Raw genomic sequence first — 16509 nt, forward strand, 5'->3', positions numbered from 1 at the left:
ACACAGTATGTTGTGGGCCAAGAAAGCTGGTGTCACACGTTGACAGGAAAAACAAAAGCGTGATTTTCATGCCCGCGTAGCTCCATGTTCCCTTCTCCAAAGCACACCATTTTGTAGCTGTCTACCAGGTGAGTAGGCCACATAGCAAATTTATTTCTACCATTTGTATGAACAGCCAAAGTTTCTTTTTTTCTTCTTAAGGGGTCTATGGGGCCTAGATTATTATTTTTGCACACATTGCAAAAACGCAAATACATAATTCGATTACCTTGAAATTTTGCACAAATAAAGAGCATATAAAGGTGAATTTATGCACTAAGATTGCAGGAAATCTGATAAGTGTCCACGGTGCTATGAATGCTTATTCATGTAAAAAGATCAAACTTCTGTCATGGCTACAGGGTAAACCGTTTATGGGAATAATTTTGTCTTGTGTATAATACTAGTATTTTATATAATTGAAGTAGGGATCTATGCAATAAAAAGTAGTGAAACAGGAGATGAGTGATGGTATTACAGCATAGCTTGGTGGGAAAGTTCCTACTTTTTTGGAATTGAACAAAATTATAGCTACACAGCATTACGAATCAAGAACTGTTTGAAATGCGCCTCTGCAATCAAAATAGCCACTATGAAAATTACGGACGATTTCCGTTATACAAACCTAGGGAAGCCATCATGCGCTATCGCCAAAGTATTCATCAGTGCACTTTGTTGTCCTATTAAGAATCATGAAATGCCAAGAGAATTACATCTCTGCAATCAAAATAGCCGCTATGGAAATACGAACAGTTTCCGATACAAACCTAGAGAAGCCATTCCGCGGCTAGCTATAGCTACGTACCACCGAATCAACACCTTGCGCTGTCAGCAAAGATGAATGAGACACAAAGGAGGACAACGGTAAGTCCATGAAGAATACGTGGTACGTACTGCGGCCACATCTCGGGCCGAAGCGATGCCAAACAGTGAAAAAATCAAGCCCCTAGCTGCAGCCATTATCGAGGTACGCTTTTCTGAAAACATCAGTCAGTCAGTCAATAAAAAATTCCGTTGAATAAATTTAAAAAAAAATTCCGTAGCGACTTGTTGAAAGCATATTGGGTCGATCTGAAGGCTTTTTGGGCTTAGATTTACCTAACCAATACTGCCCTATCGTCGTCAGGAAAAATTGAGGCTGGTTTCTGGGTGATGCTAGTTTGTGGGCCACACCTACTCCTTTGTGGTCCCTACTATACAGTTACTATCGTACTGTATGATGCTGTATGTTCTATATGATAATGTCATACTTTAAAGCAATTATGATGATATATTAGTGGTTATGATTGTGTAGGTCCTATATTTGTGATCAGGAACCAGTCAAGTGTTGATGATTTTAAAGGTAAGATTTTGTGTTGAACTGTACTTCACGTACATGCATTATAATATGGTACATGTGCATGTACTGATGTAGTTCTACTAATAAGGGCTGGAATAGAGAGCTCTAACTCTGTCACAGATTTAACTATGCATGACGTATCTAAACTCTGTACAGAAGTTCAGTCATAATTTCTACAGAGTGCCTTGTCATGCAGTGGAACTCACTACAGGGTGACTTTTGTGTTGCCGAATGCCATACAGGATGACTTGTTATATACTGCTTAGCTGAATGCTCTATTCGGGTGACCTTTTGCATATCTGAAGGTTAGAGTATCTTGATCACACACTTATTTTGTGTAGGTGAATGTCATGTAGGATGACCTTTTACATACTACATAGCTGAATGCCTTATTAGAGTGACCTTTTTAGCTGAATGCTCTAATAGGGTGACTGTACTATTAGAATATCTTGATCACGCACTCATTACATGCATTCTTACTCTTCTAATCCACTGAAAGGCTTTTCTATGATCTTTCATACCATCATTCTCTCCAACAATTTGCCTCATAATCATTTCAAGTAATGTTATTTTTTGCTGACAGAACTCGAACAAATGCCTGTTACACATGTTTTGTTTTTACATCATAACTCTGCTGTTATTATCCTGACTTCCTTCAAACCTCAAAACGATTGTATTTTGATGATTGTTCTGTTGGTGGGTTGATTTTCAAATTGTTTTTCCAGTGGTTTACACTATGTGTATGATAGAAAATCAGTCCATCTTTACTTGAATAATCAGTCATAATTCTGTCAGTGTTTACCAGATTTGTATAGAAATTGGTACTGAATTTCACACCATTAGATCCAATGTGTTCACGTTTTGTGGTTGCTTTTGCAAAGTGCGCTAAAAGAAGAATAGAAAAGAGTTTAATAATGAAGAAAAACAACCCCAAATTTGCATGGTGTTTTATCATATGGTACAATAGTTACTGTATAGTAGGGACCACAAAGGAGTAGGCATGGCCCACGAAATAATATCACCCAAAAACCAGCCTCAATTTTCCCAGACGACGATGAGGCAGTATTGGTTAGGTAAAATTAAGTCCAAATAAGCCTTCAGATTGACCCGAAACACTTTCAATAAGTTGCTACAGAATTTTCGACAATAATTATTTAATGGGATTTTCTACTGACTGACTGAGTAAGTAACTGACTGACTGACTGATGCTTTCAGACGAGCATAACTCGATAACGGCTAAGGCTACGGGTTTGATTTTTTCACTGTTCAATGTCCCTTCGGCCTGAGAGGTGCCTTTTGGCATACCGCAGTATGTACAATGCATTCTTCATGAAATTACCAGTGTCCTCCTTTGTGTCCCATTCATCTTTGCTGACAGCGAAAAGTGTCAATTTGGTGGTAGCATGTGATGGCTTCCCTTCGAAACTGAAATCGTCTGTATTTTTCATAGTGGCTACTCTGATTGCAGAGGTGCTTTTCGAACAGTTCTTGATTCGTACTTCTGTGTAGCGAGTTGAACATAGCCGACAACAAAGCATAATGGATACTGACTTTTCAGACGATAGTTGATATAACTGGGGCGCGCGGCACCATTTCTCTTGGTATGCATGGATTGCAGAGGTGCTTTTTGAACAGTTCTAGTTCTGAAATGCTGTGGAACAGGTTGAACATAGCTGACAACGAAGCGTAATGGATACTTCACTTTTCAGACGATAATTAAGGCACGCGGTGCCACTGTGCGTGGGTTCACCAAGTCATAATTACTTACAAAAAAAGTTAACAAACAAGTACACAGAAAAATTTGACTAGAGTAGGGACCATAGCACATCGATAAAAAGTACTGAAACAAGCTGGAGTATAGTGCACGATATTAAATCACATTAAAACAATAAGAAATGTTATATCCCTACTGTGCTCAAGGTACCATAATGGAAATGCACAGTAGGGATATAACACTTCTTATTGTTTTACTGTGATTTAATATTGTGTACTATACTCCAGCTTGTTTCAGTACTTTTTATCGATGTGCTATGGTCCCTACTCCAGTTGAAAATTCCAAATTTTTCTGTGTACTTGTATATTATGTAGAGAATGGCTGAAGCAATTTGTTGAAGCTTGGTATGTACCTACCCTACCTGGTGGGAAACTCCACTGTACAAATCACTTCAGTAGGATAAAGGAGTGCAGAGCATGCCAAATTATGGGTGATATGCTATTTTTACCAGCTCTCTTATGTGGTATTATTTTATGTAGCATTTGTAGAATACACTGAACTGTTTGAAAGTTTTATGTTTAGTTTTTGTGATAATGAATAATGTCAGTTATAAATATTAAATATCATGCAATGATTGTTTCATGTGTAGTGCCCCCAGTAGTTGATGATCTACGTAATGATTTATGTCATCGTTACAAAACACATAGACAGAAACCTCAGGAAGAGCAATGGCCACCAAACCAACCTAAATCAATTGTCAGTGTTGCGCTAATGCACTGTAGAGGAAAAACAACGCAACAAGAATTGATAAGAATATTTAAAGAATCTGAACAAGAAGATGCTCATACTGTGTTAGATAAGTTAACATCATCACATTCCAGGGTCACTAAGGACGTCAATGAAATATTTAGAGCATATTCTACTGACCAAGCAGTAACTGGTACTGACTCTGATGAACCACCTAAACATATTCTCATAGAAGGAGCACCTGGAATAGGAAAAACTGTACTAGCTAAAGAGATTGCCTATCTCTGGGCTAATGGTAAACTGTTAAAAGATTATAAACTAGTGTTCTTAGTCTACCTTAGAGATCCAAGGGTACACAAAGTAGGGTCACTCAAGGATTTCCTACAGTTGTTTACTTCTGAAGAAGTGTCTTCAGATTTGTTGAGGTTTGTTAAAGAATCACGAGGCAAAAATATAGCATTTATTTTAGATGGGTTTGATGAATTTCCTGCCTCAACACAGAGAAAGTCATTTATTGAAATCCTTATTGCGAAAAATGAGGAACTTGGTTTGATAGTTTACAAGTCCACAGTAGTTGTTACTTCACGACCATCAGCCACACTGTTTTTGCATGAAATAGTAGACAGTAGAATTGAAGTTCTTGGCTTTGCCAAAGAAGAAAGAGAGCAGTACATTTCACTATCACTCAAAAATTTGCCAGATGAAAAACAAAAGCTTCAAATGTACCTCACACAGCATCCTATGATCAACAGCCTTTGTTATATTCCACTTCATTTAGCAATTCTGTTATACCTTTTTGAGAAAGGTAGCAAACCTGATACTCTAACTGAAATGAATGAGTTCTTTGTTCTTCATACAATATACCGACACTTGAAGAGACATAAACTTCTACCATCTGGTGCACATGTAGTAAAAGGATTTAAAGATTTGCCTCAGAAAAATTACGAGGTTATCCTGAAATTGGCCAAATTAGCTTTTGATGGATTGCAAAGGAATAAGTTAGTATTTACATGTAGAGAAGTCAAAGAATTAATTCCTGATATTGTAGATGGTCCAAACATTAATGGATTTGGCTTACTGCAAACTGTGCAGCATTATCCCACTGCAAGCAGTGAAATGGGAATCACTGTTTCTTTTAATTTCATTCACTTCACAACACAAGAGTATCTTGCAGCCCTTCATGTGTCTACTCTGTCTAGTTTGCACCAGTCAATTTTAATGGGACAAACATTTTGGGATGGTCGGTTCAATGTTATGTGGATGATGTATGTGGGTATTTTAGGGATAGAGTCACCTGCTTTTGTTTCGTTTATTTCAACATTTGTTGATGTATTTCCTAGTAAAAGCAATACACTAGGTAGCAGTAGTGTTAATCATCAAGTTGACCAATCACTTTCTCAGGATATTCAAAATGATAAGAGAAAATGTTTGCATTTATTTCAGTGTTATGTGGAGGCAAAAAGTGATGAAATGCCAGAAACAATTTCTTCTATTTTTAGTAGTGGAAAAATCAAGCTAGGTTGTGTAACACTGCTTCCACATCATATTTCATCGTTGATTTTTTTCATGTCTGCTTCTACTAAATCAAAGTGGAGAACTCTAGACCTAAACAATTGTAATCTTAGAAGTATTGGAATGAACAGGTTATTGGAACATGTTGTTGAAAACAAGAGCAACATTTCAGCATTGAAATATGTTGATCTAAACAGAAATGGTGCATCCCCATGGGGTGTATATTGTGTGATCATTAAACATTGTCAAGTTGGTAGTTTAACACTTTGTGGAGATGACGGAATGGAAGAACACTTTAAGGAGATCACAAATAGTCTAGAAGCAAATAAAGGACTTGATCAACTAATGCTGTGCAGTATTGGAAGAACTGGATTGGAGACATTTAAAAGAGTTTTAGTTTCCAACACAACGCTACATACAGTTTATTTTTCATGGAAGAAAATCTGCAGTGAAGTAATAAGGACTAATATGAATATTTTACTACACACAAGATGCACACTAAAAAAGTGTTGTGATACTGTAGCAGTGTGCAAGGCTGAAAAAGTGGTGGATATGAACATATTAGATGATAGTTACTATGGACCAATACCCAATGCAATTGACTTATCTAATAAAGGCTTAAGTGATGATGCACTAGCATTAATAACATTTGTATTATGGAATAACACAACAGTGAAGAGACTAGATATTTCATGCAACAAAATAACTGATGATGGAGCACTAGCCATTGGTAACTGCCTTAAGCAAAATGGCACCATAAAAGCCCTTGACTTGTCTTTGAGTTCTATAACTAGAATTGGAATGAAATATTTGCTAGAATCCATTAAGAATACATCAATAATCAGGTATATTGACCTCAGTAGAAATGACTCATCCCCGTGGAGTGTGTATTGTGCTATCATTAGACATTGTTGTGTTAGTAGTCTAACAGTTTGTGGTGATGATGGTATAGAAGGATATGTTAAGGAAATAACAGATAGTCTAGGATCAAATAGAAAACTCCAGTCTCTAACATTGTGCAACATTGGAAGAATTGGATTAGAGGTAGTTAGAGAAGTGTTAGGTAGTAACACAACTTTAAATAGAGTGAATTTGTCATGGACTAAAGTAAGCGATGAAGGAACAAAAGATAAGAAGAATATTTTACTTCACACAAAATGCCCACTTGCTTGCTGCAGCGACAGAGAAATGGTTGTCAACATATTACACGAAAGTCATTGTAGACCTGCACCCAAGGAAATCACCTTGTCTAATATGATCATCAATGATGATATAGTAGCCTTTATAGCACTTGGCTTGTATAATAACAAAATATTAAATCAACTTGATTTATCTTGTAATTATATTACCTGCAAGGGAGCTATGATCATTGCAAAGGCTATTGAAGTAAATTCAGCACTACAGAAACTTGACATTTCAAACAACTTAGTATCAGATGATGGTGTGGTAAGCATTGGTAACTGTATAAAGAACAACAGAATACTAAAGGAAGTTAATTTGTCATCAAACAAGATATCTCCTTTAGGGATGAACCAGTTTGCAGCATGTATAAGGAACACAACACTGGAATATGTCGACCTCAGTGAAAATGATTCATCTCCATGGGGTGTGTACTGTGTTGTTATTAGAAACTGTCAAGTTAATAATTTAACAGTTTGCGGAGATCATGGAATGGAATTTCAGATTAATGAAATAATAGATAGTCTAGAAGCAAATAGAAGACTTAATTCACTAACATTGTATGGTATAGGAAGAATTGGAGTAACATCAATAAAGGAAGTATTGGCTATGAACACAACTCTAAATACACTGAACTTGTCATGGAAGAAATTCAGGCTTGAGAAAGTAAAAAATATTGTGCTTTGCACAAAAATTCCACTCAATACATTGGGTAATACAGTCTGTGATAGCGTAATAGATGTTAACATATTAAATGATGGCAAGTATAAATTTCACACAATTCCTAGCAACGTTTCTTTTTCCCATATCCATGACAATGATGTTTTCCTGATAGCATTTGGTTTATGTTATAACACCATCCTACGAGTGCTTTACTTATCACTTGAAAACAATATAACAAGCAAAGGAGCAAAGGAGTTAGCAAAGGCCATTGAAAGTAACTCAACTCTACAGAAGTTTGATATTTCTTACAACAATATATCATGTGATGGAATGGAAGCTATCAGTAACTCTCTCAAGGTAAACAGCACATTACTAGAAATAGTGGTATCAAAATCTTTTAGAAGTGGGATACTGACTGTAAATGCACAATGTTCCCATTGTTCTTTGTCGTCTGAAGGTATAGTTGATGCTGAAGTACTCATTGCAACATCATTATTGTTTAATAATAATTGTACTAATGTAAAAGATCTGGATATTTCTAACAATAGAATATCTGATGTTGGCATATTTGCATTAAGTGATCTTTTAATGATTTATCCACTACAGAAACTAAATATTGCATGCAACCATTTTTCTGAAATTGGAGTTGACGCTATTATTGAGTCTCTCAAGCAGAATGTTAGTTTACAAGAACTGAATATGTCACATAATAAGATTGCTGTTGAAGGATGTAACAAGATTGCTGAATTGATTTTAGTTAACAAAACACTTCAGCATCTGGACATTTCCTATTGTGGTATTCCTGAAGATGGAGCAATAAACATTAGTAAGTCATACACTGCAAGCAGCAAAATATTGCAAACACTGGTGATATCATGGGGGGATGATCGAATTATTATTAATACCGCATGTCTATTTTCAAACTGTGATTTATCTAGAAAAGCAATTGGCAACAGTGGAACACAAATAGTAATTAATCTTTTATGTAAACTTAACATAAAAGAGCTTGACTTATCTTACAACAATATAACTGATGATGGAGTGTTGACTGTCTGTGATTTTCTCAAGGAAAATAATACCTTAAAGGAGCTCAATATGTCACACAACAAGATCTCTATTGAGGGAGCTAAAAAGATTGCCGAAGTTATTCAATCCAACACTACACTTCAAAAACTTGATATTTCTTATTGTGATATCCCTGATGATGGTGTAGTGGCCATTAGTAGGTCTCTAATGAATAAAAGTTTACAACTCAACATATCATTGAAAAATGATCAAGTTACTATTAACACAGCAGTTTCATGTTGTGACTTATTTAGGCAGAAGATTGGCAACGTTGAAGTAGAAATAGTATTAAATCTTTTGTATAATAGTGAGATAAAGGAACTCAATATTTCCCATAATGATCTAACAGAGAATGCAGGAATAATGCTTATCTGTGAATTTATCAAGAAACACAACACCTTACAGAAACTCAATATGTCACACAGCAAAATCACCATTGAGGGAGCTATCAAGGTTGCTGAAGTTATTAAAATCATTGTTACATTACAAAGCCTGGATATTTCATGTTGTGGCATTTCTGGTGATGGCGTAGTAGTTATCAGTGATAGTATAATGAACAATACTTCGCTACAAGAACTTAATATGTCAGGTAACAAGGTCACTATAGAAGGAGCTCACAAGATTGCTGAAGTTATTCAATTCAACACAACACTTCATAAACTTAATATTTCTGATTGCGGTATTATTGATGATGGAGTAGTAGTCATCAGTGATAGTCTGATAGAATGTACTTCACTACAAGAACTTGATATGTCACATAATGAGATCACTATAGAAGGAGCTAGCAAGATTGCTGAGGTTATCCAATCCAACACAACAATTCATAAACTTAATATTTCTAATTGTGGTATTGTTGGTGCTGGAGTAGTAGTCATCAGTAATAGTCTGAAGAAAAATGCTACACTACAAGACCTTGATGTGTCACATAACAAAATCAATATAGAAGGTGCTAAGAAGATGGCTGAAGTTATTATGTTCAACAGAACACTTCAAAAACTTGATATTTCTAATTGTGGTATTCGTGATGATGGAGTAGTAATCATCACTGAGTCTTGTAATTACAATCAAACACTACAAAATCTCACTTTATCATGGGACAATGATCGAGTTACTTTTGACACAGCATCATCTAATTGTTGCTATAGGCATATTAGGTATACTGGAGCACTGATAATCTCAAATATTTTGTATAACAATGAAAAAATAAAGACGCTCAGCCTTTCTGATAGCTACATAAATGGTGAAGGGCTGGCAAGTTTATGCAGGTGTCTCAAAAATAATACTACCTTACAAGAACTTGATATCTCAAAAAATAAGCTTTTTACTGAAGACACTGAGGTAATTGCCAAAGTGATTGAACTTAACACAACTTTGCAAAAGCTTAACATTTCTGACTGCGGGATTCATGATAGTGGAGTAGTGGTCATTAGTAACAGTTTGAAGAATAATAAAACCTTAAAAGTATTCAATATGTCAAAAAATTGCATTGGTGTTGAGGGAGCTAAGGAGATTGCTGAAGTACTAGAATTCAACATGTCGCTACAAAAGCTTGATGTTAGTAGTTGCAATATTCTATGTGAAGTCCTCAGCAATAGCCTGAGGAAGAATACTACCTTAAAAGAACTTAATATGTCACATAATAAGATTACTATTCAGGATATTGCTGAAATTGTAAAATTCAACCTAACTCTGCAAAAACTCAATATTTCTAATTGTGGTATTCTTGATGACGGAGCAGCAATCATCAGTAATAACCTGAATAAAAATGATGCCTTAAAAGAGCTTAATATGTCAAATAACAAAATCAGTTTTAAGGTAGTTAAAGATATTGCAGTATTAGTTAGATTTATCACAGCACTGCAAACACTTTATATTTCGCATTGTGAAGTTCCTGATAATGAACTAACAGATATCAGTATCAGTCTGATAAAAAATTATCACTTACAAGAACTCAACTTGTCACATAGCATGATTTATACTGAAGGAGCTTGCAAGATTGCTGAGGTTATTAGAGTTAACAGAACTCTACTCAAACTTGATATTTCTGGTTGTGGTATTGCTGGTGATGGAATAGGTATCATCAGCAATAGTCTGATGGAATGTACAACTTTACAAGAACTTAACATATCAAATAATGAGATCACTAATGAAGCAGCTAAAGGGATTGCTGGAGTCATGCAAATCAATAAAACACTTTATAAACTTGATATTTCCAATAATGGCATTTCTGGTGATGGAACAACAGTTATTGTTGATAGTCTTAAGGGAAATAATACCTTGCAAGCACTGTATATGTCATATAATAAGATCACAACTGAGGGAGCTAAGAAGATGGCTGAAATCATCCGACTTGACACAACACTACAAGCACTTGATATTTCGCAATGTAGTATCCCTGATGATGGAGTATTAGTTATCAGTGAGTCTTATAAGTACATCAGAACATTACAAAACCTCAAAGTATCATATTCACGTACTACTTTTGCAACATCTCATTCCAATGATTCTAGATCTGTTAGAAATGATGTTTCAGAGTACAATCTCCATTCCACTTACTACTTATCTAAGGCAATTGTTAACTTATCTAAGGCCATTGATAATACTGGAGCAGTAATAGTTTCAAACCTTTTATACAATAACATGAGCATCACAGAGCTTAATCTTTCTAAAAATAACATAAAGTATGTTGGATTGGCAGCTGTAAGTGAATGGCTCAAAGTCAATTACTCCTTGAAAATACTAAACATGTCACATAATTGGATTTCTATTGAGGGAGCTAACAAGATTGCTGAGGTAATTAAAGTCAACACAACACTACAATACCTTGACATTTCCAACTGTGGTATCCCTGATGATGGAGCATTAGTTATCAGTGAGTCAGTTAGACACAGCACAACCTTACAACACCTCACAATATCATGGAAAAATGACAAAGTTACTATAAATACTGCATCAACCACATCATTTGATGCACTTTTATGTCACACAGAATATTTCATGGATAAAAAGAACATTAACTTATCTAGAAAAGATATTGGGAATAATGGAGCAGTAATAGTTTCAAACCTTTTATACAATAACAGGAGCATCACAGAGCTTAATCTTTCTGAAAATAACATAAAGTATGTTGGATTGGCAGCTGTAAGTGAATGGCTCAAAGACAATTACTCCTTGAAAACACTAAACATGTCACATAATTGGATTTCTATTGAGGGAGCTAACAAGATTGCTGAGGTAATTAAAGTCAACACAACACTACAATACCTTGATATTTCCAACTGTGGTATCCCTGATGATGGAGCATTAGTTATCAGTGAGTCAGTTAGACACAGCACAACCTTACAACACCTCACAATATCATGGAAAAATGACAAAGTTACTATAAATACTGCATCAACCACATCATTTGATGCACTTTTATGTCGCACAGAATATTTCATGGATAAAAAGAACATTAACTTATCTAGAAAAGATATTGGGAATAATGGAGCAGTGATAGTATCAAATCTTTTGTACAATAAGAGGATTGTAACACTTGACCTTTCCTATAACAACATATCTTATGATGGAGTAGCAGCTGTGGCTGAATGGCTCAAGAATAATTACACATTGCAATCACTCAACATGTCACATAACAAGATATCTGTTGAGGGAGCTAGCAAGATTGCCGAAGCCATTCAAGTTAACAAAACGCTTCAGAAACTTGATATTTCTGAATGTGGTATTCCTGATAATGGAGCATTGGTTATTAGTAATAGTCTAAAGAAGAACAATATCTTATGTATCCAAGGACTCCGTATGGCACATAATGAACCATCTCGCTGTAGACTCCAGTAAAGTTATGATCATGATGTCATATTTGTAATGTTTATCTCTATAGGTAGTCACCTTAAATTTAGTTTTGTGATAACTGAGTATGTAGCTGTAATTTACTTAGCTTGTTCATTGTTATGGGTAAACAAAAGTATCATGAACCAGAATTGGCCAGAAAATTTTCAAAACTCTCTAATAGAATGCATGCCAAGTAACCTTCTAGGCTTTCGAGTATTAATACCAGAAATTTGGCAGGAAACTTTTAAGTATTTTCATAGTAGCCCCAAATCCCTATCTACTTTCGTACATCTACAGCCCACAGGAAGCTAGTTGGTTAAAAGTTCAATTCAATGCACTAATGCACAGTGATTTGACAGGAATATAGCTCAAGATGCTTTAGGGACCAAATAAAAGTACATAACAAAAATATTGGAGCCTGCATACAGTCACATTTTAAAATATTACATGTCTTCCGTACTTCCTTTCATGTGTACAAATATTATCAAATGTGTTATTTGGAAGGACGAACCACATTAACACTGACAATTATATTACAAATAAATGATGTTGAGTATATACAAATTAAATAAAATTTGTTTTTCTCTTTCTTTTCACCAATGGCATGATATCCTCTTCCTCACTGCTGGCATTTTCTATTATGGGCTGTGTGAAGTTGTAAGCATACAGTAAACAAACGCAAAGTATAATAACAACCATACCTTATTGTTATCCTTTACTGAGTGGCATTTTAACAATTCATGTAAAGCTTCAAATCTGTAGTGTATGGTAGTACTCTTTACATGGAGAGTCACATTCATGCATACCTTTTGAATAAAAGTGGATCTTCTACAAAAAGTGCATTTAGCACTCTTTCCATTTTATCCGTAAATACTAAAAACAGAAATTCAAATAATTATAGTTAGTTTGTACTTTGCTAAGTATCAATGTGGGTCTGCAAAACCTAACGTAATGGTGCATTTTGAATTTCTCTTGTCTACATAACCAAAGAATGCACTGGTGAAGTTTCAGCTACTAAGCAGCAAAGATCATTGGACAAATGAAAGGGACGAATGCACTTAGTAACAATTACATTGAAAACAATGGGTGAAATAACATGTGCTATAACAAGCAAATTATAATCATTTTGCTACTCAGAGAAGCAAACCAATTAAACTTCATCCCTAATCAAAGTAAATTTCCTAGCTGAAAAATGAAACATAGTGATCACTTTGCTATTTCAGTAATTGATAGTTGGGGTGCGTGTTCAGCAAATGAGTAAAAAGAAAAATTAGAATTTTAAGTTCGATTAGGGATCATAGAAAAAGTAGTGAAACAATAAAGGTTGCCTATATATACCTGCAGATGTACTAGTGGACATTTAATCCCTAATTCAGCCATGGTTATAGACTGAAGAGTAAGGATTAGATGTCCACTAGTATATTTGTAGATATAGGCAACCTCCCTTATTTCACTTCTTTTTATTTCTATAATGAAGAGTTTGAATATGTTTGCTTTGTTTCCGTATCCCAAAGGGCACATGTAATAATACCAAGAGTTCATAAGATAAAATAGTGAACTCGTGTAATATGTGCATTTGTTTATTATGCAATAGAAGAAAACAATATTTGTCTACACTAGGGCTAAAACGAATATTCCAATTCGTTTGAAATAATTATTGTAATTTGAAACATCGAAATTACAGTAAAGATGGTGGACACTAGTAATGAGGAATCTTTGTCAGTCTCTACAACTGCAACAACATCAGACACTGCACTAGAGATGTACCGATAATCGGATCGGTGATCGTGGGGGTGATCAGATTGGTTGCCGATATGCCTTCCATATTAATAATGAGCACAAACGTTCTGTGAACCGATTAGTTTGCATGGCAAATATGAGTACCAGCTATGAAAAGCCTGTTTGCTTACTACAAACAGTAGAAAGCCTGTCCATACTATTCCAGAAAACGCTAAGTTATGAGAAGCCATAAGACTACACGTGTAAGTATACTGCTATTAGTGTTAAAATATTCTTACCCAGAACAGTAGTAGCTGTTATACTTTAAGAACAAAAACTGCACCACAGGGAAACTAAACTGATCATCTGTGTATAACAGCCATCTTGGTAACTAATCAAAACACAGGAGTAATCTGGACAAGGGAGCATGTATTAAAATATTTGTGCTGCCTAATTGTCTGGGTTGTGTAATAGAGGTCACACCACCATAGGTAGTTGTGCAATATAGCAAAGTTACATCACTTCTGTTTTCTCAGTGCTACAAATCATTAGAATATACATCATGCAGTAGCTACACCTGTAGTTCTATTTGATTTACACTTTACAGAATATACAATCAATATATAATCAGTATCAGCTCTTTTAGGCCAATTAATCGGATATAACCGAAAAATCCTTATCGGTACACCTCAAGTAGCTACATCATCAGACACTTCTACTTCATTTCAGAAGCAGCCTACTGAGGTTTTAAGATATCAAATTTTAATGATGTTTTACAGTTGAATACAAATAATAAGAAATAACACATATACACTGTATTTCGGGTACTGATGAAACCCGGAATGGAACGGAATCAATCGGGCGCGCGCCAAGTTTAAAATCGTTTCAAACAGATTGTGTACTGTTTCCAACTATCACACAATAACTAGAATTGTGCTAGAATTAGTTTGTTTCTGTTTATAGGCATGCTAGTACTCGTTCGCTTGAAAGTTCTATTAAATGCCCACCACGTGGCAAGGTGTGGTAAATAAAATTTAACCAGTTCAGTTTAATCCTGATGTATAAGTACTTCCTTACCATTCCAAAAGGTAAACTACTGTAGTATTTTCATGTTGTAGCGGTATTCAAGCCTTTTTAGTACAAGTGTCGCTGGTTTTATGAAGCAACTATAATTCTACCATTACTGGCAGCGATTTACGAGAGTTAGCAAACTGCAGTATGTTATATTAACAGTGCTTACAAAAAATAGGTTAACAGCTTAGCTAAATGATCGCTGTTCAGCTTAGACGACTGTACAACGCATTCTTGCAGTGGGCATTAAATAGAGCCATCAAGCAAATGGCTTCTAGCATGTCTATAGCAGAAACAAATTAATTCTACCATAATTCTAGTTATTGTGTGAAAGTTGGAAACTGCACAATCTGTTCAAAATGATTTTTAAATTTGGCATGCACTCCTATTGGTTCCGTTCCGTTCCATTCCGGCTTTCATCAGTACCCCTGTATTTCAGTAATACACTAAATATAGAATATTCAATTATTCATTCTTAACTAAAAACATTCGTTCTCTTTCATTTAGAATATTCGTTTTAGCCCTTGTCTACACTTCTTAATTTGAAACACCTCCAGGTGTTTACTATAGATTTGTACACATATATTACAAGTACAATGCTCAGCTTGTTACACAGCGTTACAAGTGAAGAACACCACCTCTGCAATCCCCAGTCACAACAGAAAACTCAGACAATTCCCATCAAATGTAGCGAAGCCATCATGCAGCGCTGCCATGAATCAACACCTTGCGCTGTCAGCAAAGATAAATGAGACACAAAGGAGGACACAGGTAAGTCCATGAAGTATGCTTTGTATGTACTGTGGTATGCCAAAAGGCACCATTAGGGCTAAAGCAACATCAAAGCAGTCAATTATCAAGTTACACTTGTCTGAAGGCATCAGTCAGTAGAAAATTCTGCTAAATAAAAAAATAAAATTTGGTAGCAACTTTTTGAAAGCATTTCATACTGAAAGCACTTTTGGGCTTGCTTATATTTCACCAATACTGCCAAGGCACCATGAAGGTATTGTCAGTCAGGCTGGTTTTAGGGTACTCATTTTTACCAGAAAAGCCCAAACCTTCATGATCCCTAATATACAGCACTACCGTACTGTATGATACAGAGTTCAGTTAGCTGTTGGAAAAGATGTTCACACAATGAATGGGCATGTAAATATGCATGCATACATATACACAAGACATTTATAAAGCATGCTTAGACTAAGTATTAAACTTTATAAAGATGTAGCGTTTCACATATAGCCATCAATTTCAGGAGAAGTTACACATACACTAATATACATACCTTCACGAGCTACTTCACTAGACACTTGTACAATATCTGTTAAATGATTCAGAATATAAATGGTACTGGGATGAGATGACCTATATGAAACATATAAACAAAAGTTCAGTTAACAACTGGTCCATGAGCATTTGATGGCAAAACAAGGCCAGACATATAATAATGAATACTATCACAATACACTGTAATGAATGCTACAACTAACTGTTCTGTGGACAAAATAAAGTATTTGTTGAAATCTATTTTTTGGCATTAGTTGCATTTTGAGGGAAGTGCCTGGTTTCCTAAACTGAAATTGTTTTCCAAAAATATGTTTGTTTATAGGTATGCATGTTTGTTTGC

At 35.3% G+C, this 16509-nt stretch overlaps 2 protein-coding genes across 5 annotated transcripts in view; one reads left to right on the forward strand and one right to left on the reverse strand.

Moving 5' to 3' along the window:
* Positions 1-12152, forward strand: part of LOC136249400 (uncharacterized) — a 16549-nt gene extending 4397 nt beyond the window's left edge. For all 4 annotated transcript variants that reach the window (XM_066041384.1, XM_066041386.1, XM_066041385.1 and 1 more), the window contains 2 exons: positions 1334-1381; positions 3742-12152. In XM_066041384.1, coding sequence (XP_065897456.1) covers positions 1334-1381; positions 3742-12095 — 8402 coding nt within the window. In that variant the 3' untranslated portion in view covers positions 12096-12152. The remainder of the gene's footprint in view (positions 1-1333; positions 1382-3741) is intronic.
* Positions 12153-12512: 360 nt separating this feature from the next.
* LOC136249403 (integrator complex subunit 3-like) overlaps positions 12513-16509 on the reverse strand; it is a 30629-nt gene continuing 26632 nt past the window's right edge. The window contains exons 30-33 of the mRNA XM_066041392.1: positions 16168-16247; positions 12896-12962; positions 12791-12845; positions 12513-12734 (exon numbers count right to left, since the gene is read on the reverse strand). Coding sequence (XP_065897464.1) covers positions 12654-12734; positions 12791-12845; positions 12896-12962; positions 16168-16247 — 283 coding nt within the window. The 3' untranslated portion in view covers positions 12513-12653. The remainder of the gene's footprint in view (positions 12735-12790; positions 12846-12895; positions 12963-16167; positions 16248-16509) is intronic.

This window comes from Dysidea avara, chromosome 3 (genome assembly GCF_963678975.1).
Source record: "Dysidea avara chromosome 3, odDysAvar1.4, whole genome shotgun sequence".
NCBI lineage: Eukaryota > Metazoa > Porifera > Demospongiae > Dictyoceratida > Dysideidae > Dysidea > Dysidea avara.